Raw genomic sequence first — 15,050 nt, 5'->3', positions numbered from 1 at the left:
CCATCACCCTAAATAAATAAAAAGGCTACGATCTTGGGTCTACATATAATCTATCAATTCCAATTCCTTGAAAGTTAAATTCTTCCATCTATTACAGCGAGGAAAAGGGATACTAAACATCCAAGTACAACGAAACATCCATCATACGTTCCACAATTTAATTATAGATCAAATATCATCCCAAATTCGTTAATTTGTATGCACTTCAAAATTTTAGACTACTTGCTTAGTTGCTTTCACATGGGAGACTTCAGCAGCTGGTTTTTAAATGTTTGCATGTGGAAAAACTTCATAGCATCTATGAAATATCTATTCAAGATACTTTCATTGGCCACTCTCTAATCTACTTTTTCTGTGATTTTATTATGTCAAAAGAATGGAACGATCTAGAGTTTCACTAGCGGTGCATTAAGGATCCCATCCGAAACGAGATGCATAAAAGTGGACAGACAGAAAAGACAAGCATACCAGTCCAAAAGCTGGTGGCATTCCATATTCCAAAGCAGTAAGAAAATCATCATCAAGTGTCACTTCATAAGAATCATCCTCATCTTTTTGGCAATTGAAGTCCAAAGAGTCATTACATAAGAAACGAGATACATAAGAAACAGCTGAGCCATGCTTCTCATTGTGTTGCCTGATCTGGTCTTCTAATCATCCTCTGTGTCAATTTTGTTTGTTTTAAAAGAAAAAGATCATTACAACCATTCCAATTATCATGGAACCGGAACACTAAAACGTTCCAATAGAAACTATTATTTCTTGACATGGCACATAAACCAATAATGCACAAGTATACCAAGCAAGAAGAATAGAATGCTCATGTAGAGCTTCGACGCACATTGTTATGGAGTTAAGCACATAACACATAACAAAAACGATTCCTTTGGTAACCTTTCGACTGAAAGGGTCTATACAAGATGGAACAAAGTACAGGAAAGTTATCTTCCAAAAGGTGATAGACTATCCAGTTTAACTTGAGTTCAATACTAATGTACTTTCTCTCTTTCAAATGCCATGAAATTGGCTAAAAAGTTTCATCATCTGTGCACCCTTCTAACATTAATGATTGATATAATCACCTCTTACCTGATAAATACGATCGATCAATTCGAAAAATGCATTGGCCAGCTCACGACCACAAATGAAAAGTTCAAATCTTTCTGTAAACCCTGCATGGCTAATAATCCACAAGAAATGAAAATTTTTAACCCCTCCCAGGTAAGAAGAAAGAAAAGATAGAAAAGACATTCAAACAGCTGTTGGTGTAAAGATTTGAGATCTCAATCATGGTCATCCTCCAATAATTTCCCAAAGAGAATAATTGAATATTTTAGGATGGAAAACAAAATTGATAATGACCCAGAGCTTATTTCTTTGAAGTTCTTGTAGATTACTAAAGGGATTAGACAATACGACTTTGTGTTTTAACATCAAGAGTGGATATCTTGTTATAGCACAAACTTAACTTAGGACAGTATGCTCCGTAAATTATGCTTTTATGTTTCTGCTTGAATAATTAGTTGTTTTTGTGTGTGCACTCTCACATATATATTCTAAATGATGATTATCTTTCTTGTCCTACAAATGAATCCTTGGTTACAAATGGAATGGACAAATTTGACAATAAGATTGATAGAATCTAAGCGAGCAAAAGGCTGAAGTTTCATACCTGGGGGAGTGGAAGAACTGAAAGAACGTCAATTGTGAAGTAAGATAAAAAGAATCTCCAAGCTCTTGTGCAAACACCATCATCGGCTTCATCAGGTTTTGCATTATAAAATTTGGAATATCTAAAATGAAAATGACAGACTATAAGAATTATGTAGAGGAAGTCTATGATTGAGCTAACAATTACAACTACTATTCTCATCTTGTTGTCAAATCCAACACATCTTTTGCCTTAATCAACCAACAAGGTGTAACAGAACAAAGGATCCAACAAGGTAGCAATCACACACAACATGACAAGTATTTCATTCCACAAATGAAGAAATACCGGGTTTCTATCACCCAAACATTTAAGATATCCCAAACCTTTACTCCTAACTTCTCGATCAAATCTTATGTTTCCAAAACTCGTAAGCCTATCAAAACTAGTAGTAAAGCTTGTTGAAATTGATCTCAATGTGCTCAGTGAGCATGTTTCTCCAATATACAAAGGTTTACTCCTGGACAGGGGACAAAGCAAGTGGAACAAATGAACCAACAGATACTTCTACTATTTGATTTTGAAGAAAAGAATCACAGGAGATGGGGGACATCAGAAGAATTTCAACCGCACACAGAAAACAGATAAAAAATAGTATAGTTGACAACCCAACAACCATTTAACTGCAATACTTCCTAAATGATTAGCTGGTAATTATTTAATCTTAGAAGAGAACTAGAAATCGCCCTGGTCTATAGACAATACATAGAGAAATGACAATGATGTGAGTGATTGTTACTAAAGGAAAAAAATAGTTTACTGGTGATGAATTGAAGTAGCCTTTCCTTTGTAATTGAATGATTTAAAGAGTGATCTAATGAATGTTATAAAAAATAAATGAGGGGAGAAACTCAACCATGGAGAGAAAATGGATGGTGAATGAAGTACCAAAAAACAAACTAGCAAATGCAGTCATAGTTAAAATAAAACCATCTTCAAAAGTAGTCATAACTCAACCAAATGGCACTTATTTTCTACAAACCCAACTTCTTTTCACTTTTTAAATATTCAATTTGTGTTAGTTCCTACACACAAAAAGATCACAAACTCCTGAAATGGATAGAATTACAGGGCTACAGGTTATAGTATTTTTGTGAATCTAAAGCAATTATGAAGCATAACCAAGTAGCAAACACAAACACTTGATGAAACTACTAACAGTCACAAAAACTTTGGAAGTTAGAAGTGCAGAGAAAGAAAGTGAGAGAAGTCAATTCTGGCAAAGTGAGAGAAGTCAGTTTTGGCTTAAAAAATCCCTTTTGACTCCTTCCCAACTTCCCAGATGCAGTTGAACCCCTTCAAAATGACCACAACTGACTCAACTTACAGTAAAAAATCAAATTGAGTGAACATATGGCAAGTGGGTCCAATTCCTTTTACCACAGAAAACTATAATACAAGTTCTTTCACTACCTAAAACCCAAATTCCACAACCACAGTTATGCAAGAAGAAGAACAACAACAAAAATGCCTCTCAAACTCCAACAAGAAGTACAGAAGAACTTGAATTCCAAAAGGGAACTTTACTTACCTCCGTACTTCCATGGCTGAATTGAGTGAGCTAGAAATTAGAAAACACAAAGAATGAAGCTGATTTTGAGGTGCATCCGGAAGGCAATTTAAAGCTTTTGGCAGTAGCTATGTAACAAGTTTCCAAAGTGAGCCACCATAATCGACTAAAAATGGAAACCAAAATGAATGAGCAATCAATGAAATATTAAGTATATCTGAAGAAACAAACATATTATTCTGATAAACCCTGCATAATTATTCTGAGATTATAAAGATGGTGTTTAAAATTGTATTCAATTCATTTTAAAAGGTTAACCATGAAAAGGAAGAACAGTGGAGACCATGAACTACTAAAGGCATGCAATTTTTCACAATATCATGATGAGAGACTTCATGCTTTAAGTAGTCTTTGACACAAATCAAGACTATAAAGTGTCGAACATTTTCTAATCTTTATTAAAGTTTATCTTTTTTCATGCTTTAGTAATAGAACTAATTTCACTTAACAAGGTCCAAAACTTGATGATTAATCTTGAGTTTATGATTTCAACCGCATACTGAAGTCAGTTCAACCAATCTACGAAATTACAAAATTAAAAATATAAAGGATGGCATACAAATTATATATAGACATTTTGGACAACTGCAACTTTTTTTTAGTACACGGTTGCAGGGATAGGGGTGCACTCAGGTGCGCATATTAGCACGAGGAAGATAAAAACCTTCATTAGAAGCCGAGTAACGGCTGCCATTGTGGATACACACTCCTCTGTTAAATTTTCTACACCAGATTTTACATCTTCTCTAATCTGTGAGATGATTCAACATAAGACCAAATTAATTTTTCATATTACAGGAAAATATCATTTCACCACACAAATTAAGAAAAAAATATACCAAAACATCCATAATCACACCACGTAAACTACCTTAACAACAGAATCAGACAACCCAGGGATGGAATTCTCAGGAACGGTCTCCATACTGAGCTTCCGCTTAAGTGGGTTAGAAGATGGAGCAGGCTCTTCAACTTAGTCGGCGAGGGTTTGGAATCGGGAACCATGGAGTTGGGAATTTGGGATCTGACGGTGAAGCATTTTCTTTGGAAGACGACATAGGCTTCCGAGGGGTCTTCCGCCCTTGATTCCGGCGCCGTTAGCGCATGGAATAGAAAATGACAGTGGATCGGCGAGATGGGTATTTAGCAAGATAGGGTTTCTTGGGTGGATGCTTCATTTTAGAGAATAGAAATTGAGAGAAAGGAAGAGTGAAGATTCTGAGGAAGACGAAGGAGACAAGAGATCGAGAGAGAAGGGGAGGCGGAGAGAGGGGGAAGAGGAGGGAGATAGTTGCCGTTGAGAAGAAAGATGAAGAAATTTAGAAATGAGAGAGAAGCTGCGAAGGGAAGTTGTTTTTTGAAATTTGAAATGAAATGAAATGAAACCTTTTAATTTTTAACTAAGTTATTAGAGATTTTGAATTAAAAAAATAATATATAATTAAAGTTAAAAGAATGTATACGTGCATACACATTTTTTGCAAAAGAATACTTAATGCACTTGTTTCTTTAAAATAGTTTTTAGACAAACTATTATAAATAGTGATACTATTTTACTAATAGACATTATTTAATAGAATCTAAAAATTTAATATATTTAAAAACGACTCTAATTTTTAAAACAACTCTATTTTTATATTAATAAAAATAATAAAACAGATAAAATATTTTTCTATCAAGTATAAAAAAATTTATCTCGGAGAGGTTTCTTATTAAACATAAATAACTATATGTCATTAAAATATTTTATTTATAAATATTTTAAAAAATAAATTCTGTTATTTAAAATAATTTCTTCAGAACTTTTCATCAAACTATGTTTTTTCCATAAATGATTTATTTTGTATTTTTATAGCCACGTGGAGAAAAAAACAAAAGGTGTGGAAATGTGTCCTATCGAGCGCCGATTCGATGTTTCGTTTTAGTGCCCGAAATTCAACCATTTATCTATTTAACTACAATTTACAATAAATCACAACTCATTCTTATTTCTTAATTCTCCCTATTTAAGTATTCCGTAATTAGTTATAAGTTTCCACCATATAATTTGATCACAATTGAGTCTTATCATATTTCATGACTTTAGTTTAATATTTATGGGGAAAATATAAAAAAGTACATGGTCATTTCTATAAAAAAAAAAAATAAATAAAGAAACCTAAATTCTTTTGAAACGTTACAATATTGTTATTATTGTTTACTTTGGAAATAGTTGCAAAATTAAAATTAGATTCAATAGAATCTTGAAGAAATTTCTAATACTAGGATAGCAAGAGATTCATAAATTATTTATAGTACCTTTATTGGCTATATCTAAGCATTGCTTAAAAATTGTAAAAGAGCGCTTAAGCTCCCTTTTTTAAATAGCTATCTATGTCGCAAAAATGTGAGCGTTCAAGGCATTGTGGAAATGGCTCGAAGTTGGAATACAAAGAAGGTCCACCCATAGCTGCTGCTTGCTGACGTAGATTCTCAATCACACTTAATTATCTAATGTATAAAATTTTCAAAATTTTATTTATTTGTTTTTCCTTTTCAATATTTGGTAATCTCCTTTAACCAAGGAACAAATTAACCCCCACCCTCTGGACCAACAAATTTTGACAGAACACAATAAACTCTTCTTTACCCATTTCTAATTTTTCAACCTCCTGCCTACTCTTTTTACCCAAAAATAAAAGCTGTAACTCTCTTTTATATAACCTCTTCTCTAACTTTTTCAAGAAAGTTCTTAAGCTGTATTGTAAGATTAATGATTTTTGTTAAAAAAAAAAATAATGTTATCTATTAACTAATCAAATGGTCCAAAGTTTAACATGGTATAGTTGTCAGAAAGTGAGCATCAAAATGACAGATTGTTAGATGTATATATTTCATTAACTAAGAGTTGTTAAGAACTTCAATGTACGATCAAGCTTTTGATTTCTTATCATGCTTGCTGGGGCTATGGATATATCTTTAGCATTCGGTAGAAATTCCAGGACATGGGTGGGTAAAAAAAGTTTCCTAGTTTTATATCTGCTCTTTGTGAGAAAAAAGAAAAATGCAAGAGAGGCCTTAACTAGAAAGACAATAAAATTAAAAGTAATAGTATTAAGGGCAGAATTTGTTCATCACCTTATGAAATTGTACTTGGATTGGAAAACCACGTGAACGACTTAATTAGGACTTGAGGAATGATCTAGGATTAGGAAAACCACAAATCTTTTTCCCTTTTTTTTTCACAACCACCAACTGAACAGAACACTCTATCTCCATTAATGAGTGAATATTTATAAGGCAAAGATCTCAAACTGATGCACAATTCATTATTTGAACTTCCTTAAAAAACAATCTACGAATCTAATCTTGCTTTTGTACTTACCATTGGATACATGTACTCCATTTGGATTTTAAACCTAATTGTCATATTAACTAGATTTTCAATCTACTATATTGTCTACAAGGATAGATTGTAAAAACTCAAAATGGATCATTTATGGGTCTACTCACTTACCTTCTCTGTATTTTGTTCATTCAAAGACAAGGGCCAAACTTGTTCAACTACAATAATGTCTCTATGTTACGAGACTTATGACTAATGACAAATATTATAATTTTATTTCTTTCTTTTTTGTTTATTGTAGTATGACGAATATTGACTTTAATAACTCTTTGCTCCACAAGGGCTAAGTGACTTCAAGTGTAAAAAAGTAACTAGTAGCTGGGAGGTAGTTATACATTTCATTGAATTGGGATACTTTATGTTTTTTTTTTACGGTAGGATTCTTGTACTCAAACTGATGTTTTATTGATTTTACAATATCAGATTATGTATATGACTATTTAATTCCCCAGATCATTTTCCAATAATTCAAAAGAATGTCTATTCTTGCTATTATGAATCTATAGAACGAGAGATAATTAGGGACATGCATAATAATAATAATAATGCTTCAGAACCAACTTCCTTTCTTTGTTCTTCAAGCTATGTATGACCAGCTAGTTTCGTCAAATAAATATTTTCCAACGAACATAACCAAGGTTGGGATATATGATGGAAGAAGGTGATGTTCGAAAAAAGAAAAGAAGGAAGAAGAGCATCCATAGCTACAAATTCACATGAAGAAGAGGAACTCGACGAACTCAAATGGCAAATCGGAGGAGTGGGTAGCAAATTAGAGAGATGGAGAGAGTTTTCGTGGATAGGGAAGGGTAATTTCACAAATAATCAAAGACAAACCTTTTTTATTACCAACCAATTTTTAAAGATTTTATTAGGTATGACAAAATATAAATCTATATTGTTACCTTTATCTATTCAATTTTATTCAACTTAACTTTATGTTTTCTTTTTCTCTCCATCTAACTTTTTCGATGATCACCTCCCTCCCTCACTCGCACCTCACCTCACCTCCGACGGTCACACCACTTTCAGTCTCTTAAATCTGGTTGTCTCCACTCCAACATCTCTCACTCTTACCGCTACCGCCATGCCATGCCACTCTCACTCTCTCATAGCCACGATCACTTTCAGAAATTTAAAAAATATATATAAAAAAAACATATGTTGATAAAAGGCAAACTGTGAAGCCAAACCAAACCACATAATGCAATTTGATTTTCGATTTTGGTCTGATTCTATTCTAGAAAGCACAAGCTCCAACAAACTATGAACACACCCGTATATAATAGGGTAGATTATTAGTTTAGTCTCTTTTTTTCACTTTTTTTTCAAAGTATTTAATAACACATTAATGTTAACACTATTAGGCCAACCAATAATAATAACAATAAAATTTATAGCTACATGATTTTATGTATCAATACTTCATCTATCTAACCTATTTGTTCAACCATCAAATATTGCTTATGTTTATGGATGTCTCTTAGCAATTGCCAAATAACATGGCTAATTAAGCAATAATTAAAATCTCATATACTAGTTCAACGAGTCACTATAATTTTGATCCCAGGGAATTTGAGACTTTGTATTGAAAAAAAACAAAGGCAGGTAAGTGTCAACAATGTATACATCGATAATTATGTAGAAAAAATGTAGTCCATGAAACCGTTGCTTAATTAAATAATTTATAAATACACTAAAGTCTAAATTGAGTTGGGCCATATATTCGAATGTTAGGGACTGCACGAAGGTTTTCATATAGATAATTCGCCAATTCTTCTTGTTAGCATACAACACCTCCTCGTCGTTAGACTAAAGTCTTAAAACTAGTAAACATATTTATCATATCATTCTGAATTTTCAGTGTTCCAGGTAACCTAGTTGATAGAAAAATAATACATAAATTCCTTGATTAAAGAAAAAAATTCTATTACTAACTTACTATGAAGGTATTTATTTAGTTGATACCCTGATTTAGTTGCTTCACGCATTTTTCACCGCCCAAAAATTCTCAAACAAAGGGTATATACCAAATTTCAATCAACTCACTTCGTAACTATGAATTTTTTGCATTTCGATCCTAGATAAATAATCAATAGCAGCTCCCCAAACCAATTGCTTCTCCAATTGTAGGCGTCCCAGCTTCAAATCTAACGAAGGGGGATATGAGTAATTAGTAGAATTAAGGACAATATTGTCCACCAAAAAGACTTCTTAATGCAAATATCAAAAGGCATTTGGGTAGGAAGAGAATACATAGAAGAGATGAAAGGATATGTAAAAAGGCATCAATTAATGAATAGTTCGAATAAAATAGACATCACAAAATGTTAGCACCATTCAAGAAGTCATCTATTTAAATCTCATAATGACTTCAAAAAGATGATTTATCAAGTGTCAATTATTATGAGAACAAATGAGCAAACAAATAATGCTAAATAAACGACAGTTATTTAGGTCTCTTGCAATTCTTGAGCCCTATATATTGAACGTTTTAATTTTTCCACATCATATAAAATAAATACATTGAGAAAATTTTCATTTTAAAGTAAAAAGAAAAGGACAAAATTGCAACCATGGAGTCCACTAACCTGGAACGAGGTTGTGCAAATGTGGAATGGTCAAGAAATCTCCACCATCTAGAGCCATGTAGGACCAAATATGAAAATTAGATACTGACTTCCTAAAAACGAACTGATGCAATTTTAATTTCATAACTTATCTTCTCAAAGGACATACCTAAGAATGGAGGCATTGCAAACAATAGATCAATCTACAAGAATCCAATGCCTGTAGGCCCACACATCTGAAGCATGTTTATTCCTTATCTTCATATGCCCAAATGTAAGGCTTGCCATTTAATTAATAAGAAAACAACCTAACCTTGTGAGAAGAAGCAACAAGAAAGTCAGCATCAAGTGCCTAGATGTCGACAACCATATGTAGAACACTCTAGCACGCATCTACAAGCACTTTTGCCCCAAAATGATGTGCTAAGCCAACTATTTCTTCAATTGGAAGAACATAAGTTGCAGAGAAAAAAATCAAATCATACTGAATTCCACTATTTGCGTAGAGTTATTATTAGAAAGATATCAAGAGTAACTGGACACAGATCAAGAGAAGGAAAAATGTCTGACAGTTCTTTTCATTCTTCATTCATTTGACTTTATTATTTTTATTCAGCTGCAAACCTTTCCACTAGAAGTGTGATAACTGAAGTAATATGATAACACTTCAGTTTGAAATATTCACCTACTACTTGTTTTATTTGAGTAATGTTTATAAATTGAATGGTATAAAAAGGAAATAGATTAAAAAAAATGCTAAATATCAAATAGAATGGTGTACCCAGTACATTTTGAGACATGATAGGTAACCACAAGCTTTGTTTTTGTTGAAAACATTTCCTTTAACTCTAGTAAGTTTGGGACATTATGTTCACCTAAACTTACAAACTTCATAACAACACCGGTCCTTTCAGCTATAAGTTGCCAAGGAACAATGGCACTATGATGTTCAGCAACCGTAAGTATGATCTGCACTGAAAGAATAGATTGTTACAGTTTAAACTTAAAGTTAAAGCAGTATATGGCTACACATGTTTAAAAAGATAAAGGATGCAACTTCATGATGTAGGAATGTAAAACACTTTCATTAACTTAAATATGAAATCATAATCTTCACAAATAAAACCTTAAAGCCTACTGTTAGAATTAGTAGGGCTTTGTCCTTAGAGTATTTTTGGAGAGAATAATATATAAGATTTTATTTCCTAAATATTTCCTAGATCTTTTCCTTTCTTACTCCTATTGTACTATATTTATTTTCTCTATTTGTACCAATTGTATTCATAAGAAAAATAATAAAAACTAAAGTATCGTGGTTTTTCTCCCGGTTCTCTGGTTTCCACGTAAGTCTCGGGTTGTTGTTAATTGCTTTCAATATGGTATCAGAGCAAAGCAATAACAAAACCCTAGGAGAAACCCAGATCGAAATTGAACCCGTCACTGTCGTCGTTGCCGCCATGGAGAAACTGCTTCAGAACCTACAGAAACCGCCGATCTACCCAACGGGAGTGGTTTCGCAGTCGTACGAGCCACCGTCTGACCAGAAGATGCTTCGCGCGCCGCTTCTCTCCAGCGCATGGGCCGTTTCATCTCACCGCCCAACCCATTCCCTTTTACGCGCCGTCGGATGTCCAACCGTCAAGCCCTTCCGGCCATTCGCATCCTCACGCGCCGCCTATGAGCTCCGGACAGCAACCCTCAACCGTAAATCTTTCAAATCTGTACAGTAAGCATCCGCTGTACGTTGACTCTTTACAGCAATCGTTGTTTTCTGGTAACGGAATTAATCAACCTCAGAACAGATCGAACATTGAAGCGGGTGAGTCTTTGATGCATTTCAAACCAACCGAGTTACCGATGTATTCCAAGAACCCGATAACTTCGTTCCCTAATTTACTGTCAAATTATATAACTGGCTCTTTGGGTTCGTCTACAGAGAATTTTTCAGGTGAAAAATTAAATGGGCAAAATTATTTTTCTTGGTCTCAATCAATAAAGATGTTCCTCGAAGGTCGCCACCAGTTCGACTTCTTAACTGGAGGGACTGTACGTCCTCTACCAGGAGACGCCTTGGAACGACTTTGGAAAGGGGAGGACTCACTTATTCGGTCCATGTTGATTAATAGTATGGAACCACAGATCGACAAGCCTCTACTATCTGCTACCACAGCAAAAGATTTGTGGGATACAACTCAAACCCTTTACTCGAAACGACAGGATGCCTCTCGGTTGTATACACTGCGAAAACAGGTCCATAATTGCAAACAAGGGACTCTGAACGTGACTACCTATTTTAACAAGCTCTCTCTCCTCTGGAAAGAGATGGATTTGTGCAGAGAGACAGTTTGGGACACACCAAATGACGATACTCAATATGCTAAACTTGAAGAGGTTGACCGTGTTTATGACTTCCTTGCAAGACTTAATCCCAAATTTGATAATGTTTGTGGTCGTATACTCGGACAAAGACCTCTTCCCTCCCTAATGGAAGTTTGTTTTGAAGTCCGCCTGGAAGAGGATCGCACTAATGCCATGGGTGTACTACTACCCCTACCATTGACTCCGCTGCCTTTAGCGCTCGGTCCTCAAATCATGACAGTGACAAGAATAATGGGAAGTCAATTCCTGTGTGTAAGCACTGCAAGAAACAATGGCACACCAAGGATCAGTGTTGGAAACTCCACAGTCGTCCCCCAAGAGGTAACAAACGGTCCTCCAACGAGAAACAGAACTCAGGACGTGCATACATTAGTGAGACTACCCCTGCCAGCACCTCTCAATCAACTGATCCTACTGCGAGCCAGACCAAGACTCCGACTCTGGGTGCCATTGCTCAGTCAGGTATGCCTCAGTCCCTTGGGCTTATTAGCGTTGATGGGAAGAATCCTTGGATCTTAGACTCAAGGGCTATAGATCACTTGAAAGGTTCTTCGAAACACTTTATTTCTTATGCCCCGTGTGCCGGTAATGAAAAAATTCGAATAGCTGATGGCTCTCTAGCTCTAATCGTTGGCAAAGGACAAATAGTTCCCTCTGACGGTTTTACTCTCCAGAGTGTTTTGCATGTCCCTAAACTGTCTTACAATTTGTTATCTATAAGCAAGATCACTCGTGAATTGCATTGTAAAGCTATCTTCTTATTTGTATCGGTTTATTTTCAGGACATGAGCTCGAGGAGGACGATTGGCACTGCTTGACATAGAAGGGGACTTTACATCCTCGATGATGATACCTCCTATAGTAGTTTGTCTAGGGTTAGTTTACTGTCATCTTACTTTAGCACTTTTGAACAAAGACTGTATGTTGTGGCATTTTCGACTGGGCCACCCAAACTTTACATATATGCAATATTTATTTCCCCACCTTTTTTCTAAACTTGATGTCTCTTCTCTATCTTGCGATATGTGTATCCGGGCTAAACAATATCGGGTCTCTTTTCCCTCACAACCATATAAACCTACACAACCGTCTACCCTCATCCATAGTGACGTTTGGGGTCCTTCCAAGGTCACCACCTCATCGGGAAAGCGGTGGTTTGTAACTTTCATCGATGACCATACCCGTCTTACCTGGGTCTACCTTATAACAGATAAATCCGAGGTTTCATCCATTTTCCAAAACTTCTATCATACTATTGAAACATAATTTCATAAAAAATTGCAATTCTTCGAAGTGATAATGGTCGGGAATTCCAAAACCATAACCTTAGTGAATTTCTAACCTCCAAAGGGATTGCTCACCAAACCTCATTTGCCTACACTCCTCAACAAAATGGAGTGGTCGAACAAAAAAACCGTCACCTTGTGGAAGTAGCTCGCTCCCTTATGCTTTCCACTTCCCTTCCATCATACCTGTGGGGAGATGTTATTCTTACAGCCACTCACTTAATCAATAGAATGCCTTCTCGTATCCTCCACCTTCAGACTCCCTTAGATTGTCTTAAGGAGTCTTACCCCTCTACTCGCCTTGTGTCTGAGGTTCCTCTTCGTGTGTTTGGGTGTAACGTCCCAACAAACTCGTTTTTGTTCATCTTACTATTAATATTTATGTATGATCTTGGAAAAGACAAATTTATTGGGAGAACCTTATCATTTTGAATTTTCCGGTTTATTAAAGTTGGGTTTTCCACTTTTTTTATTATTAAGTATTTTTCTATTATGTTACCTATTTTAGTATTTAGAAATTATTTAGTGAGTTATTGCTAATTGAAAGGAGGGTTGGTTGAGTTTGGTGAGATTTGGAGAGAGAGAGAAGATGGTTGGTTTGAGTTATTTAAAGGAAAAGAAAAGAGATATTGTCTTATAAAAAGCCTTGGGTCTCGTGCGTAAATAAGAAGAGAAAAATCAAAGAAAGAAAGGGGGGAAAAGAAAAGAGAAAAAGGGAGAAAAAAAAAAGATTTATTAATAAAACCCTAGCCGCCGCCGCCGCGAACCCGAGCCGCCAAGCCTTCCCCTCTCTGTTCAGCAGCGCAGCCGAGTCTGCAGTCCACCCGAGCCGTCGCCGAGCTTCCAGCCGCGTCGGAAGAATCGTCCAAGCCGATCTGCGCACGCCGAGCGTCCGCCGGAGCAGCCGTCGCCCGAAGCCGAGCCCGCGTCACCCTTCGCGATCCGCAGCCGATCCGTCAGCCAGCCGCGTCGTGTCAAGGGCATAATTTTCCATGGTATTATTTACCGATGGTCGTATGCCCGAATACCCCCAAATCACTTTATCTTTATGTCTTGAAAGTAGTTTAGGTTAATTCTTTCGTTTAGGTGTCGCCGAGTCATAGTGTGACATTTCGGCTTTTTCATATGCAAGCCTGCCAAGGCCAAAATTCTCAATATGTACTATAGGGGGTACATGACTAAGTCCGACCCCCGCCCAAGCCTTGTCGCACTCTTTGCATGTTGAGTTATTTTCCTTGCAATTGACAGTCTTCAATGCTTTCTTTATGACGTTTTCAACTATTTACTTTCTCTCTCCCGTTTTATAAAAACATTTTTCCAAGAACGGGAAGGGAGGCTACGTCATACCGCGAGTTTGACCGCGGATTCCGATTTTCGAACGGCTGACTTGCTGATTGAGCTAAGCAAGTGCCGCACAATCGTGTCGAGAAGTTACGATTGTGACAAGTGGTATCAGAGCCAAATTGGCTAATTGACGATAAGACCGAAACATGTCGTCGTCGAATCCATCGGGCAAGGCCCAGAAAGACCGACTAGTAGAGCTAGAAGAACAGATGCTCTACCTAGTCAAAGTTCCCGACTCCATCCGCTACTTGGAGTCTCGTCTCGAAGAAATTTCCGAGAAAACTAATACGATCGATGCGGTAGCTGGCCGTGTCGAAGGGTTTCCGATACAAGAGTTGATGACAAGGGTCGACGCCCTGGAAACAACTATAAACATCGGAAGAACTGTCAACTACGAGCGTGGAGATAGTTCGACGGGCTCTGTTGCCCATATTGAAGAGCGTGTTCAAGAGCTGGATAGCTCTCAAAAGACGCTGTTAGAGATGATAAACGGCATGTCAGAGGACTTCCGAGCTACCCTCGATGTCGTCAGAAATGAAATCGCAGATGTGAATGCGAGACTGAGCCTCGCAATGCGAGCAATGGCAAATCAAGCTCCCGCTGGGGGAGCCATTCCGGTTAGTAGAGTGAAGATACCGAAACCAAAGCCCTTCTGTGGGGCAAGAGACGCGAAGGCCCTAGAAAACTATATCTTTGACCTGGAGCAGTACTTCAGGGCCACAAACACGATTACAGAGGAAGCCAAAGTCACGTTGGCGATGATGCATCTGTCTGAGGATGCCAAGTTATGGTGGAGGTCCCGATT

General features: G+C 36.3%; 1 protein-coding gene across 7 annotated transcripts; it reads right to left on the bottom strand.

Moving 5' to 3' along the window:
- Positions 1-493: 493 nt before the first annotated feature.
- On the bottom strand, positions 494-4,659 carry LOC127150267 (uncharacterized). Of its 7 annotated transcripts, none has more exons than XR_007822486.1 (6): positions 4,153-4,658; positions 3,946-4,032; positions 3,243-3,349; positions 1,673-1,793; positions 1,090-1,180; positions 494-661 (listed from the first exon to the last, which is right to left on the bottom strand). XR_007822486.1 is itself a non-coding variant. In XM_051087672.1 (6 exons), exons 1-5 carry the CDS (start codon positions 4,204-4,206, stop codon positions 1,107-1,109), a joined length of 435 nt encoding a protein of 144 aa, XP_050943629.1. In that variant the 5' UTR covers positions 4,207-4,659; the 3' UTR covers positions 494-661; positions 1,090-1,106. The 7 variants fall into 7 exon arrangements, 3 of the variants coding, with proteins under 3 accessions (XP_050943629.1, XP_050943628.1, XP_050943630.1); XM_051087672.1 differs by having other exon boundaries at positions 1,090-1,172; positions 4,153-4,659; XR_007822487.1 differs by lacking the exon at positions 494-661 and having other exon boundaries at positions 870-1,180; positions 3,243-3,387.
- Between the last annotated feature and the right edge of the window lie 10,391 nt (positions 4,660-15,050).

This window comes from Cucumis melo, chromosome 7 (genome assembly GCF_025177605.1).
Source record: "Cucumis melo cultivar AY chromosome 7, USDA_Cmelo_AY_1.0, whole genome shotgun sequence".
NCBI lineage: Eukaryota > Viridiplantae > Streptophyta > Magnoliopsida > Cucurbitales > Cucurbitaceae > Cucumis > Cucumis melo.
Note: the sequence above shows the minus strand (reverse complement) of the source record. Positions and strands in the feature narration are given on the sequence as shown.

Excerpts from the sequence above, each read along its gene's own strand:
- LOC127150267 (XM_051087672.1), bottom strand. The coding sequence starts at position 4,206 with ATGGAGACCGTTCCTGAGAATTCCATCCCTGGGTTGTCTGATTCTGTT. Across the intron at positions 4,033-4,152 it reads TGTCTGATTCTGTTGTTAAG|ATTAGAGAAGATGTAAAATC; the intron begins GTAGTTTACGTG and ends ATCATCTCACAG. Across the intron at positions 1,794-3,242 it reads TCAGCCATGGAAGTACGGAG|ATATTCCAAATTTTATAATG; the intron begins GTAAGTAAAGTT and ends TTTTCATTTTAG.